The following is a 16,103-nucleotide window of genomic DNA, read 5'->3' as shown; positions in this document are numbered from 1 at the left end:
ACAAATAGAACAAGTTGCCTTCCTCCTTTTTCACAAAATTGAAGTTATTTAACATAATTAAATTGTGTATCTATAAGTAATACTAAGAAACGAGAATACATTATAACCACCTTAAAACGAGGGAACCAGCCCTCGTAAACAGGTACCATACGGTTTACAACGAATGAGAGAAAGGTTTCTTACTCCGAACAGCTAGAGGATACCCAGGCTATCTGACCACATTAAATATTACAATTTTAAAACACACTCCTAAATAAGCAGAGAACACTAAACAAATTTAATACCAAAAGGAAACCAGAGTTTGCACCGAACTAGTTAATAGCCTTCATATTTCGAACATCAATTGTCCAAGGCATGATAAGAAATGTCCCCAAATAAATTTACAGCAGAATAAACATGCAACACTAAATATAACCTTCAAAACTTACACGACTTAGCAGAGGCTTATTCCTCTACATACGGAGGTTTCAGGTCGCCCATAGTGCGGGCACGTCCCTGAAGGGAAGAACATCTTTACAAATAATACAAGCTATTTCTAAAACACCAGCGGGTCTACACCCCTAGAGCTCTCAAGAGAAGCTAAAATGTTACAAGTTTACAATGAATACATTTTAATAAAAGGCACTTTCTAATACCTCAGGCGTATCCCACACATAGACATTCCAAGAAAGGAAACAAAGTACCACTCTCTTACCTTCACTTCGTGGCCGGAGACAAAGGGCCAGAGAAAAGAGCCCGACAAGGGAGCTCACAGCTCAAGTGCCAGCTGGCAATTGCGCCAGGCAGAGTAACCACTGCAAGCCGCAGTCAAGGTCAAGTCTGACGCAACTCCCCAGAGGAGGAAGGGGAGGGCCATGAAGCGAAGAGAGGGGAGCCTCGATCCAAGGGCGGCGCTTCAGAGCGAGAACTTTCTCAATTTCTCCGAAGCCATGCGGGGGAAGAAGGGCAGTAATTTATTATCTTAAAGGGAAACCCATAGCAAAATAAAGAATACATTTAAAATACATCCAACAAGTTCACCATACACAAGACAGCTTGCAGCATTATAAGGCACATGGAACAAACAAACGATAGCAGGGGAAAAGTTTTTCATGGCACACCAGTCATTGATGGGACAATCATATAGCCGGTGCAAAGTTATCTAACCCCCCAGCTACTTTCCAGCAATATTCAGGCATCCTGTTTTACTCGGGATGCAGCAGTAATCCTATCTATCGGAGACCAGTGATAGCAGAAGAGAGAAATCACATCACAACAATGGTCAGTGTAAAGTTGATCAGTTTTATGAACTTTGGATGTAATAGGCCTTCATTTTTCCACTGTGATATTAGGACATCTAATACAAAAGGAGTCCTTCTTTCAGGACTCCCTCTTATTAGTCAAGTCGTCATTCCTTTACAATTTTTTCTCATTTTTTATAATCATCTTTACAATTTTTCTTGTCGATATGGACTGATGACCAGGCGGCTTCACACCATAAGACAGTCATGACAAAAACCATAGGCTCCATGTGTATAACAATGTGCTGCTGCAGGTGGATACTACTAGAACTACGCAGAGGCATGTTAATCAACAATTGACCCTAAGGAGCTGGAGTAGTACGTGTTTACATGCATTTATTCAATCATTTTATAGTGCTGTCTTCAAATTATTATTGTTTTATACCATAACGTTCCAGCAGAACTATGTGCATACTGTAGGGTGCATAATAGATCAATCAATCTGTCACTACTGATCTGCATTTGTTGCCCAGGTGGCAGATTCCGTGTCTGTTGTTTTCCTAGCCTTTTCTTAAATGATTTCAAAGAAATTGTAAATTTATTGAGCATCTTCGTAAGTTATTAAAATCTCTTAACTCCCCTTCCTAAAACTGAATATTTGTCCCAATTTGTCCTCTTGAATTCCAACTTTATCTTCATATTGTAATCTTTCCTACTTATAAAGACTCCACTCAAACTTATTCGTCAACTAATGTCATTCCAAGTCGACCAGCTCGTCTTCTTTCTCCCAAGTCTTCCCAGACCAAACTTTGCAACATTTTTGTAACACTACTCTTTTGTCGGAAATTACCCAGAACAAATAGAGCTGCTTTCCTGTGGATTTTTTCCATTTCTTGAATTAAGTAATCCTGGTGAGGGTCCCATACACTGAAACCATACTCTAGTTGGGGTCTCACCAGTGACTTGTATGCCCTCTCCTTTACATCTTTACTACAACCCCTAAACATCCTCATAACCATGTGCAGAGGTATGTACCCTTTATTTACAATACCATTTGTACGATTACCCCAATGAAGATCTTTCCTTATATTAACACCCAAGTACTTGCAGTGATCCCCTTAAGGAACATTCTCCCTATCAACGCAATGATTAACACTGAGAGGACTTTTCCTATTTGTGAAACTCACGACCTGCCTTTTAACCTCCTTTTTCACAGTACAATCACCTGCTGTCCATATCACGTCATTATCAAGGTCATTCTGCAGTTGCTCACATCATCTGCAAAAAGCCTTATCTCTGATTCCACTTCTTTACTCGTATGATTGATGCACTATGTGATCAAAAGTATCCGAACACCCCCCCCAGAAACATACGTTTTTCATCTAAGGTGCATTGTGCTGCCACCTACTGCCAGGTTCTCCATAGCAGCGACATCAGTCATTCGACATCGTGAGAGAGCAGAATGAGGCCCTCCACGGAACTCACGGACTTCGAACGTGGTCAGGTAATTGGGTGTCACTTGTGTCAGAAGTCTGTACGCGAGATTTCCACGCTCCTAAACATCCCTAGGTCCACTGTTCCTGATGTGATAGTGAAGTGGAAACGTGAAGGGACACTACAGCACGAAAGCTTACAGGCCGACCTAGTCTGTTGACTGACAGAGACTGCCGCCAGTTGAAGAGGGTCGTAAAGTGTAATAGGCAGGCATCTATCCAGCCAATCACACAGGAATTCCAAAATGCATCGGGATCCACTCCAAGTACTATGACAGTTCGGCGGGAGGTGAGAAAACTTAGATTTCATGGCGGCTCCCCATAAGCCACACATCACGCAGGTCAATGCCAAACGATGCCGCTTGGTGTAAGGAGCGTAAACACTGGACGATTGAACAATGGAAAAACATGTGGAGTGACGAATCACGGTACACAATATGGCAATCCAATGCCAGGGTGTGGGTATGGCGAATGCCCGGTGAACGTCATTTGCCAGCGTGTGTAGTGCCAACAGTAAAATTCGGAGGCGGTGGTGTTATGGTGTGGTTGTGCTTTTCATGTAGGGGGCTTGCACCCCTTGTTGTTTTGCATGGCACTATCACAGCACAGGCCTACATTGATGTTTGTAGCTCCTTCTTGCTTCACACTGTTGAAGAGCACTTCGGGGATGGCGATTGTATCTTCAACACAATCAAGCACCTGTTCATAATGCACGGCATGTAGCGGAGTGGTTACACGACAATACTATCCCTGTAATGGACTGGCCTGCACACAGTCCTGACCTGAATCCTATAGAACACCTTTGGGATGTTTTGGAACCTTTCCTAAAACCAAACTGCCTTCTATTGAACCATTAATACATGTCTAATATAATCAGAAAGAACGCTTTTCCAAAGCTTACATGCAATGTATGTCAAACTGCCTGGCCTGTAATTTTCAGCTTTATGTTTATCACCCTTTCCTTTATACACAGGGGCTACTATAGCATCCTTTTATGACAACTTTATTTACTTTTAACCCTTTCAAGGTCAGGTTTTCTAAATGCTCACATACCCCACAATTTAGGTTTTTACGGGCACATAAATAAATCTCTCTATAAATAGCAAAACCCATTTGTTGGTCATTGTATTCAAAAAAGTGGATAGAATGCAGATGAATGAAATGAAAAACATTATCACACAATTTACCTGCTTAAAGGCTTTTTTGTATGATATTCCTCAAAGCATGGGGTAGGGCACAAACCACTATTCTTCTAAGCTATGTTTGTTTACATGGCCCATTAGTACTTATTGCTGAAAATAAATACATTTCTTCGACAGTAACATCGGTCCATTTTGACGCTCGGGATGTGGGAGAAATGACCTAATTATTCTCTACGTATTGCGAGTTCGTTTCTATGACTATTTTTTCCACTAAGGTATGCGGAAAAATTATTTTGAAAATGTCTAGTTCTGGTGAGTTTTCAGTCAAAGATTGGTCCTGGATTCCGGCAAGATCAGGCTTGTAGCCAAAATCAGTAGGTAAACATTTATTATTACCCGTGTCTTTTTCCTAGACCCGGTGATCAGTTGATACATTTAGTTTCTGGCTCTTCGCGGTAGCTGGTTGTAATTCATCATCATTGTCACCTACACCTTCATCGACAACTGTTGAAACTTCGGGTACAATATCGTCAACACTTTCTAAATCAATTTCACAAAAATCTGAACCCTCACTTTCATCATTCATTGATATTTCAAACACTTTTTCATCACCTTTCCCAAACTTCCGCATGCCTGCGAGCAGCCATGTTTATCAGATCGCATTGACTCGCGTGTGTGCTAGACATTCACATGAAAAAATTAAGTTAACAGTGCTCCCAAAGAGAATACAAATTAGCGCAAGCTTCCGTAATATAGCCGATAGATGCCAGATACGACAAATTCTTCAGTCATTGCTGAAAGTCAAAGAGAAGCGAAGATATGATGCTCGGAATTTTGACACGCAATATATTGCGCCGTGACCCGGAAAGGGTTAATCTACGAATTTTATTTTTCTTAGTATGTACAAGCTTAGGGGTGTATACTCTCCATTCATTTGGTATAGCTCCTTCATGCAAACAATAATCAAATAAACACTTTAAATATTGTACTATATCCCAACCAAATTGTCTTTAGTATATCCCCCAAAACCTTATCAATTCCAGCTGCTTTTGTATCTTACTGTAAATGCCATTGATAACATAGGTATATTTTAATACTTCTTTAGCATTAGTCACCTCCTCTGTCTGGACATTATCCTTGTAACTAACAATGTTTACATACTGCTGACTGAATACTTTTGCCTTTTAACAATCCTCACATATACACTCCCCTTGTTATTAATGATTCCTGGAATGTCCTCCTTGGAATCTGTTTCTGCCTTAAAGTACCTATGCATACCCTCCATTTTTCACTAAAATTTGTATGACTGCCAATTATGCTTGCTATCATTTTATCCTTAGCTGACTTCTTTGCTAGATTCAATTTCCTAGTAAGTTCCTTCAATTTCGCCTTACTTCCACAGCCACTTCTAACTCTATATTTCTTTCCGACCTGCACCGCCTTCTTTGTCTCTATTCCTCTGTTATAATAAAGTGGGTCTTTACCATTCTTACCACCTTTAAAGTTGCAAGCCTGTTTTCACATTCCTCAACAATTTCTTTAAACCCATCCCAGAGTCTAATTATACATTTTTATTTATTGTTTTTCACCGATCATAGTTATTTATAAAATACTCCCTCATGCCTGCTATATCAGCCATATGGTACTGCCTAATAGTCCTACTTTTAAGACCCTCCTTTCTATCACATTTATTTTTAACCATGCCAAAAACAGCTTTGTGATCACTAATACCATCTCTTACTTCGGTTTCTCTAAAGAGCTCATCTGGTTTTACCAGCACCACGTTCAGTCGCTTCCCTCTAGTTGGTTCCATCACTTTAATCAGCTGTCCTTCCCATATTAACTTATTTGCCATTTGTTGGTCATGCTTCCTGTCATTTGCATTACCTTCCCAATTGACATTTGGTAAATTGAGATTGCCCGCTATAATCGCATTCCTTTCCATGTCGTTTCCCCCATAGCTGATTATTTTGTCAAATAATTCTGAATCATTATCAACACTACCCTTTCCCGGTCTGTACACGCTGAAGACATCAAGGTGCCTATTATCTTACACCTAGAATTTCATATTTGTTATCTTTAACTTTTTCGTAGCTTACAAATTCTTCTTTCACCAGAATGAATACCACCCCTCCTACCATTCCTGTCCTATCTCTAAGATAAGCACTCCAGTTCCGTGAGAAAATTTCTGCATCCGTTAAATCATTTCTCAGCCATGATTCAACTCCTGTTACAATATCTGGTTAGTATATATCTATTAAATTACTTGATTCTATTCCTTTCTTTACAATACTTCTACGATTCAACACTAACATTTTTATGTCATTCCTACTTGACTTCCAGATCCCTGTAGCCTTATCACTGCTCCCTAGACCACCCCATTTCCCTGATTGTACCTCCCTATAACCCTTCTAAACAAATATCCTAACTTACACGTACCACTGCGGTTTATGTGAGGGCCATCTGAGCGCAGATCCCTATCTCCTACTCGCCCTGCACTGATAACGATCTCCGCTTCCTTAAACTTCCGCCGTGCTGTATTTACTAGATCCCACACATTCCCAACTAGGTTGGTACTTATTCCTGCTTTCCTTATGTTGTTGGTACAAACGTGAAACACTACCACCTTCTCCTTTTCCTCCTCTTCTTTCTTCAACATCTGCGTCAACCTAGTTCCTAGATAATACTCTTCCCTGGTTCCCTTTCCTCCACACACTTTCCCCACATGTCTGACAATGGAATCCCCCATCACCAGAGCACCTCATTTGATCCCCTCCCTTTTCTTACTTTTGCCCTTCCTCCTACTTCCACACATCTCAGCAACAGTTCCCTGTTCCACATCTTCCTTCTGTTCTACCTGCCATGACTCATATCGATTTTTCACAGACACCTGTTCTGAATTCTGATCCTAAATAGAGCCTTGTGGATACTGTAATACAGAGCTTTCACGGTCTAGTAGAATTGATTTCAAAAGACAGTAGATCTTAGCAGTAAATCGCAAGAAGTAACTCTGTTTAAATATTTTAATTAATACAAACTCTCTATGAAACTTATTTTAAATTGTTTACAATTACAAATTATTATAGCAATGATATATTTGCAAAGTAAGTTGCTGTAGGCCATCTTATTTTTAAAGCACACTAGTAGACACACTATTGTAGTGTATAACTGTAGGCTTAATGATAGGTGTAATAATAGTTATAAGTGTAATAATATATCATATTTTAATACAGAGCAACGTATGAAGTGATATAGTATTCAGTCTCAACTTTACATAATTCATTTTAATATTCAGTATCTAGAAATAACAGAAATAGGCCTACATTACACAATACCTATAGCTCACAGAAATACCTTATTTTCCAAATGTGTAATCATGCGTAAATTCATGTCCTCGTCCTGAGATGATGCAACTCTTTTCAGGCACAGTCCTAGTGGAAATGAGCTGCACATACCGTTTCTACCACATAACAGCCCTAATGTCAATCTTACATTTCTCACATTATCAGGAATCATACCGGGAACCCAAGGACGGTGGCTAATAGCGTTAACCATAACACTAAGAACAGAACCTGTCGTTCTTTGTTGTTTTACAGGTATGTTAGAGAGTAATATTTATATTGAACTTGTGTGTTCGATGGACTGGAAAGCTTTTAAGTTAACTTTAACTTAGTCGACACTGGGATGTATGGCTTCCTTCTTAATATTCACAGGGTTGACTAGTTCTGAGTGAACTGCATAAATAACAACTGAAATATGGTGACATTTCTCTCACGGCGAGCATTCACAGGAACAATGGATCGCCATCCTAGCAGCATTTTCCTTCGCCAATATAATATCGTATTAGAAATAGGCCAAAACTATTTTTTTCTGAAGACGGCATTGTTGAATGTGTACATGAACATTAATCGCATTGTCACCACTACTGATACATAAATCATTACATTGCCTCTCATGAAATGGTAGGATAGCTAGTGAGCCGATGTTTTTCTTATCACATTAGCAATTATTACTCTACTGCTATTTCCTTTGAACTTCTTTTTTGTAAATATGACCACTTTCTGCAAGATTGGAATAATTAGGCTGATAGCTGTCATATAAAACATTCTGAAATCCCACTGTTATTATATAGTTGGCCATTGCAACACGCAGTGAGACAACAGCAGATTGCGCTGCGACACATGATAAATTACAATGTTCTCCACAAGCAGCGCAGCGGTGCATTTCTCCCATTAACGCACGGAACCTACCATATTAGCAGTGCTCGGTGTTGATATGGACTAAGCAACAAAAGTCTAAATTCATGCTTTCCATTATAGTTAGTGTGGTAAAACTGTATAGGGCCTAAGACATAAATGATCAGAACTTGTATTCTCCATAACTTTTGGATAGGACCAATAACTTAAGTATTTAAAAAAGTAAATTGTAGGCTCCTTCCCCTAACCTACCATTTCATCCATTGTGAATAAAATTATGGCCTAGACAGTAGCACATTATTCCCAGACTTTACATACGATTTGCATTAATGTCTGTTCGCTCATTTTCTTGTAGTTTGGCATTGATAAATATTTGAGAATTAAATTTTAGTCTTTCCCCTAAACTGCCATTTCACTCAGCATGAATAAAATTATTTACAGCCTAGATTCCAGTGCCTCACTCCCTGACTTTACATATCAATTTTCATAAAATTGTCTTCAGCCATTTTCTCATGATGAGTGTACATACTGACAGAGATGATGGAAAATTTAAAAGTTCATTTCCTTGTTACTGAATTCCGAACAGTGTACAGGCCAAATTTTTATATATGCAATAGAACCTCTGTTAACGTAAACGGGGGGGGGGGGGGGGGGGGGTTTGGATGATCAAAATTTTGGATAATAATTGAAATGTAATTTTTAGAAGTTAAGAATTTTTTTTGAAGGCTTAGATTAAAGTAAATGAAGACAATAAGCCACACATACAGTACATTTTTGACACAGTATTTTAATACTGGAAACTCGAACTACTCGACTGTATTTACAAAATAAAACAATGTTTGATAGTGCATGTACTGTAAATATACAGAAGGCCCTACTTTTTTTCTGAAAGCATGTATTTTTTCATCATCTGCTAGCCACTATGTCACACCATCATTTCATTAGCAGAATGTCAGAAGGCTTTGCTTCGTCACATCTTTTGATATATCATAATGCTACATGAAAATATAAACAAACTTGTGAGAAAACTTATTGCATGCAACCTTATTTTACCAACCCGTACTGCATTTAAAACTCTTACCTCAAAGGCATTAAAGATCTTGTCTTTGTTGTCATGGCTGTTGTTTTCTGCTACATACTGTAATCTTCTTCGTCATCTGTTGCATTGTCGTCATGTGATTCATGGAGTACCATGTCTAAAATAATGTCTTGGGCATTGAAATAAAGTTCAGAGTCATCATCATTTATCCATTCACTTATTTCACCTTTGATCTCTTCACATTCTGGCATTTGTACAATTAGGTCTGCAGTGTCATCCTCAATTGAAATCCCATCAAAAAGTTTATTCCAACATTTTTCCAGGGTTGACGACTTTATTTTCAGCACACCAGTATACCACATTTTTTATGTTTGATGCTTTTCAGGATTTCAGGAAAACTTTTTGATTTGTTTGTCTCTTGCAACATGTATCTAAGAAATAACGACTGATAGTGCCTTTTTGAAGCATTCTGTTACACCTGTGCAGCGGCTGGATCAGACTTGTGACATTTGCGGTAAAAACTGAGCAATAATGTCACCATCCTGCAGGCTCTGGGTGTGTAGGTGCATTATCGATTAACAACACTGCTTTTCTGGGAAGGTTTTTAATCTTCAATCAAAAAAGACTGGGGATGAATTCATCTCCAAACCATTCAATGAATGAGGTAGTGGACATCCAGGAACATTTTTGGTTTCGGTAAAAGATAAAGAAAGCGTCCTAATTTGGTTTTGAAAATGTCTGCAGCATAGACATTGGCAGAAAACTTTTCCACACAAACATATACTTGATGTACACCATACGTATTTTTCCACTTTTCTAGCCACCCAGCATTGCCTTTAAACCTTTTATCGTTCTTGCCCATCAATTCGAATAACATCTTGGCTTTTTCTTAAATAACTGATCCAGATAGGTAACTCCCTTCTCTGTCTGTTATGTGAACCATAAACACAAGGTCTCTTTTTATATATCATTTTGACAGGTTTTCAGTGTTTTGTTGCTAGGCATTTTTGATGCATGTTCTTAAAACTTATTTTTCATTTTCACCTAGTCAGAAACTGTGGAAATACCAACAAAATCGGCTGCCACAGTACGCAAAATCTCACCATTTTAAATTATTTTTGTTCCGAGGTATCTGTGGAACAGCAGAGGTGAAAGAAGGTGCAGGCTGGAATGGGTCTAACTACAAGTCCGAAAGATGAATTAAAAATTTAAATAAAGGTTATATTTTCAATAGACAACAAGATATAACAAATTTTCACTAGGTGAAGTAACAATGAAGAAAATCTGGTACAATTATAACTTTACAAACGAAAGCACAAGTTAAGGGGTCCTTACAAATCTTGGGCTTCATCCCCAATTTCACAATCCTTGAGCTCTCAGCTCACAACCACAAAATACCAAAGGGCAGAAAGCCCCTAATTCCATGGAGCACTTGCTCCCACCTAGTAATGTCAAGCCTCCTAGAGGCACCTTTCAAAATACCAGAAAGAGCTGACCTGCTCTCAATCTTTCAAGCCTATAAAGGCAATACCAGACTTTACAATTAACTGCCATCAAGACAGAACTTACCAAATATAAACAGGGGTATCTTGTACCCAATCTACTGGGCCCTCGCAGGAAGTAAAACAAAACGGGTTAAGTTAATGGCCCAAAATACAAAGCTGAATGGAGGCGAGTACTTGCACTCCTACATGAAAGCTTGTTAAAACCTAAGTGGCGCTAGGCTGATTCAACAGGGGCTATTCCCACACTAGGGAGGTGACTCGTATAAGAAAATTTTAATACATTAGGAAAGAGAAGAAAATCGGTTATGAAAATGTAGTCACCTCAGATCAAAATGAAGGGGAGCTCGAGAGGGTAAAGCACTTTATCCCCGATTTACAGTTAAAGTAACATGAAAATTTTACATCGAAATGGTATAGGTTACATCAAAACGGTTTCGGACCCTCCCCGAGGATTAAACTGCTGAGCAAGCAAGAAATTAAAGATGTTAAACGGCCATTACCTTTTTGAAGGGCTGCTGACTGATGAAAGAGGCACTTCCCGCCTCCTGCTATTCTTCCATACACTAAACTAGATGTTGTACGAGTGGCGGAGAGCCAGGAAAATCAGCAGTTTTTATACTCTTCGGGAAGATTAGAGACCTTTCATGAATGATTAAGACACACCCACAGTCGTTTATTGGGTAGATTACAGTTACACGTCGACATTGGTAAAGAAAGACGCCATTGGCTGAAAATTAATGACAGAAATTTACGATTGGCTAATTTCAAAACTGGCGGAAAGAAAGATTAATATTGCCAACCCACAAATGAAAGAACAACATTTAGTAAAGAACAAACTTATGAATACAAAATATCTTCAAGAAAAGTTCCTTCACTTCGCGCCAGGGTGCATGATCATAGTTTTTGGTAGAGACATCTGTGAGAGAATGTCCACACTTCTTGATAATTAGAAAACAAAAACAATTCGAAATTAACATGGTGACATCTTCAGATAAACGGTTGAATTAATTCAGTTACAAAGTTCAGAGTTTCAACTGTAGAGGAGAACTTTAAGGTGGAAAATTCAAATGTGTGGCGTATAGGTTTACGAACCGGTACAATTTTAACTGCTAACTTTTCTTCTGTTACCAGGACCTGCTTCTGCTCAGTTGACATGCCGCACAATCAAAAAATCACTTAAATATTCAATCACCTCTGCACGAACAGATACTGTACTACCGCGCGACGCATCTGTGTTGGCATGAGCGGCGGCAGTCAAGGTCAAATTCCACGCATTTCTTAATATCCCCCTTGTGTACAATGGTTCATTGTAGGGTGGGGACTAAAGTTTCCTCACTCACTGTCTCATACAAAGGGATTCCATTTCCTTGAAACACAACTTACATACTGAATTATATAACATAAATGTTTCTTTAATTCATTTTTGTAATTCAACCTTTTCCCCCCACCCCGATCGTTTCTGCTAAACAGTATTTCGGTTGAAGGTTTTTCGGATAATGGAGGTTCTACTGTATAGATTTGCACACTTTGTGCTAAAACTTGATTCTTAAATTGCAGTCCTATTGCTTTGGGGATAATTAACTTATGTGTTTGGAGTCCAATGAATAATTAGAAATTCTACTTTTTTTTTTTTTTTTTAAGCAACTCCAGATTTTTATCCTCTGTGGCTTGGGAGTGAAACAGCAAAAATATATTTGAAGTATGTTTTCTATGTCCTTTCAAAGTAATTTCAGTTAAGTGTTAGTATTAACCATAACTTTATTGTGGGACATTATGCATATCAGTGACAGAGCAATGATTATGTGACTTACTGGGTTTCATTTTAATTAAAGTGTTATTACAGGAACAGATTACTATATTCAAGTTTGTGAAAACACTTTGTAACACTTTTGTTACTTATTTAACTAAGTTTGATACATTGGGCTAATATTCAGTTCTTTCATTAACCTGATGTGCCTATAGAATTTTTTTCCTATCCAATTAGAAAATTCAGTTAATTATTTAGGTATTACTTTAATGTTTTATATCTGTGGATAATTCTTAAAAATTCATGTTTTCTGTAATTGTATATTTATATTTTGTTGCAGGTGGTCCAACTCTAGCTGGCAACTCTGTGGTGAGTGGGCATGTACCCAGCTCTCCAATTATCTCCCCAGGAGCAGTTCCGCTCCCGGCTGGGGCATTGCAGCCCTAAACAACATTCTAATGCTGACGATAGCAAACGATACCTATTGTTCGAGTGTGCTTGTGGGAAACCTCAGATTACTCAACAGACGCAAACACATTAAGCCCTGGTCATAAGGGATCAGCCACATTCTTTCTTCCTACTTATTATTTGTTCAAGACTTTTTAAACAAAGAAAAGAAAATATATGTGTTAAATACCATTTCAGTTTTGCATTCGTTAAATGTTAGTCCAGACCAATACCGTTCAAAATACAAATCTTTAAAAGAAAGAGTCCATTTATATCATTCTTTCTGTTTAATCCTTGCACCAAATTACTGAGATCCTTAACTTATTTTTAGTAAAATATAATATAAAGAACCGTTGGTAATTTGTGTGAATGTTTGAGAGACATTAAAAGTATATTGTTATATTCACTTATGGTGACATTTACTAAACCGTTACATAATAGGCTTGTGTATTTTTTTCTTTCTTTTTGGCACCATCCACAATTTTATAAGTGACATGTAAGTGAAAAAGTGAATGTGAGACGGAATGTGATCGTGAGACAATGAACTGGCAATAATTTCTCCTACTCCCCTTTCCTCGCTCCTCTGTTACGAAGAACTTGAATTGGTTCACTTTGTTGTGTGTGAATGAACAAAAGAAATGTAACCAAACAAAACAGTGCAAAGAGTGTTTCATCAGTCTTCGGCCTGTCCGTTTCTTTCTACGCTAAAAGCAAAACTATATTAGTAATATTACAGTGACATACTTTAGGAACAATCATTAACCAATTGAAAACATTTATTGTTAAAAGCAGTTAAAAACAGGCATAATCTTAAGTGGTCTCATATAAAGACAAATGGTTAATTGTCTCCCTGCCTCATACTTTGATGAACCTCAGAACTACTTAGGGGAGGAAACTGAGCAGCGAACGTGGCTTAGTCCCCTTCGCATTTGCAGTTTTTTCTTCTGGCATTTGAAGGACATTGTTCACCTGCAGCCCTCTTTCTATTGGTATGTTCTCTCTGTAATAATTCTACTGTGCTTTAGTTACATTAAACTAGGAAACATCATCTTATACTCTGAAATAAGTGCTCCCCCCACATGATGTGTATTGTATGTTATATATTTTGCTTTTCATGAACTATCTACAGTCTATACTGTAGGGACAGACTATAAAAATTTTCAGATTTATTTGCTGCTGCTTCATAAGAAGTATGACTCCCTCCCATTCCCGCATTCCCTCCCTTCCTCCCATAAGTTTCTGTGAGGGGAAAACTGCAAGAACGTATTTCGTACAATTTTAAAAATTGTATTTCTGACAATATTGCGAATTGTTCTGTGCCTAGAATAGTTTGCAACTTGTATAATTGAAATTACATGTTTGCATATTTATTTAATTTTAAGAAATGTAAATACGTTGACTTTGCTTGTTATATTACATAAAATTATGTAGGTATATTATGTGCATATTATGAATGTGTATAAATGCAGTTATACCATTATAAGTTTTTGCAGCTTTCCCTTTAAGGTCCTCTGTTTAAACCTCATCCCATTACAGTTGATGGTTAGTTTGTTTTTAAATTTTGTGATGACAGAAACACACCTGTTTTTATAAATACAGCTGCTGTAAAATCAATCCAGATGAGGGCTGTAATAAACAATTTTTCATGTAAAAGAAATATATATAAAACCTATATATTGTACTTTAGTTACCTCTGTTCAGGAATGTGCGAATATCTCAGTTTCATTCACAGAGTTAAAGGAAGGATTTTGTCATACATTACTCATGTGTTGTGTTGCAGAAATAGTTTTGAATACGGTTAGATTTCTTTTGGATTGCAGGGTCAGAATTGTCTTAAAAATACTGTTTACAAACAGTGACTCAGGTTATGGCAGCAAATGTGTGGTAATGAATGTAAAAAATTTTAAGTTATGTTTGTAATGAATTTATGACAACATTGTGAGATCGTTTTTGTTATATCAGAGTATTGTTAATATTCCTTCCCTCTATTTCCATCAGATCAGGTTCTGAAATCCATTATCTGTTTTCCTTCCTGTTCTTTGCCCCCTGATAATTCTTATAAAGGTCCAAAGGAAGGTATCTGAAAGTTTGGTAACTTCTTGTGCACCTGAATGGGCTTGTATGAAGTTATGTATTACAGTAGTATGAGATGCGAGATCTCCTTTAAATTACATAAACCCAGTTCTGAAAGGACCATCACCAAATACTGTCTTATCTGTTCATTGTTCAGAACGTACATGAAATGTAATAAATAATTAACTTTTTAGACATTTCAAAAGTTTATATTCTGTAATTCATGTTATTGGTGAATTTCAGCTGTTATCTTTATGTTTGAAAATGGAGTACTCGCACATACCTCCTTCTTGTTCCTTGCCTTATTCCAGTTTCAAATTTTGTGTAAATCAAGTGAAATATGGTTTTTAGAAGATACTGAATACTCGGGCAAAAGAAAAAGCCTTAACATTTTGGTGTATTTATTTGTGCTTTAATGCAAAATCATAAGTTCCTTTTCTTTAAGTGCCTTCCATGGTTTAACGTAACGTCTTAAATCTTGTTGAACCTTTTTATTTAAAACTTCACTTGCTACAGATTAGATGAGAGGTTTTATACTCTTGAAGTGTCCACCATCCAAAGAATAACTTGTAGGAATTTGTATATAATTTATACTCCTTTAGAAACATCATAGTTCCTTGTAACTTACGATGGGTTGTGGAATACATGGAGTCACAAATTCGTGTAAATAAAAAATATTAAGGCTTTTTTTAATTTGATTTTTTTTTTTTTAATATACTTTTGGCGAAAAGTAATAAATGTTGCTGAACGCACTGTCTTCTCATGCAAGTCTTGATATTATTACCCTGACATATCTGACTAAATTTAGTGACTTGTTACTGTGTTACATATTCTATTAAACCAAAGTAAGACTGAGGGTAATCTCTATTAAACTTCAAAACACACAATTGTAAATCTGCATGCAGATTCTGTATCAATTATAAATGAAGAAATATTGAAAATATCAAGTGTAATGCCATCTGTTCAGTTGACTATCAGTGCCATAGCATCCTTACATGACTGAAAACAGTTATAATATAATTATATTATTATTATTATTATTATTATTATTATTATTATTATTATTATTATTATTATTATTATTACATTTGAGTACAGCCCCAAAGATTACTTGAAGCTACCATCATAGTTGCTGTCAACTGTGGTGTTAGTTAACCAGTTTCACCACTTAATATTTTTTTTTCAGTATTGGGAATGTATTTCCTCTCCTGTGTGAAACATTTAATCCTCCAGTATCCCAT

At 37.2% G+C, this 16,103-nt stretch overlaps 1 protein-coding gene across 4 annotated transcripts in view; it reads left to right on the top strand.

Moving 5' to 3' along the window:
* Positions 1-15,824, top strand: part of CkIIalpha (casein kinase II subunit alpha) — a 149,873-nt gene extending 134,049 nt beyond the window's left edge. For all 4 annotated transcript variants that reach the window (XM_067147384.2, XM_068227614.1, XM_067147383.2 and 1 more), the window contains exon 9: positions 12,683-15,824. In XM_067147384.2, the coding sequence (XP_067003485.1) occupies positions 12,683-12,789 (107 nt within the window). In that variant the 3' untranslated portion in view covers positions 12,790-15,824. The remainder of the gene's footprint in view (positions 1-12,682) is intronic.
* Positions 15,825-16,103: the final 279 nt, after the last annotated feature.

Source organism: Anabrus simplex, chromosome 5, assembly GCF_040414725.1.
Source record: "Anabrus simplex isolate iqAnaSimp1 chromosome 5, ASM4041472v1, whole genome shotgun sequence".
Taxonomy (NCBI): Eukaryota; Metazoa; Arthropoda; class Insecta; order Orthoptera; family Tettigoniidae; genus Anabrus; species Anabrus simplex.
Note: the sequence above shows the minus strand (reverse complement) of the source record. Positions and strands in the feature narration are given on the sequence as shown.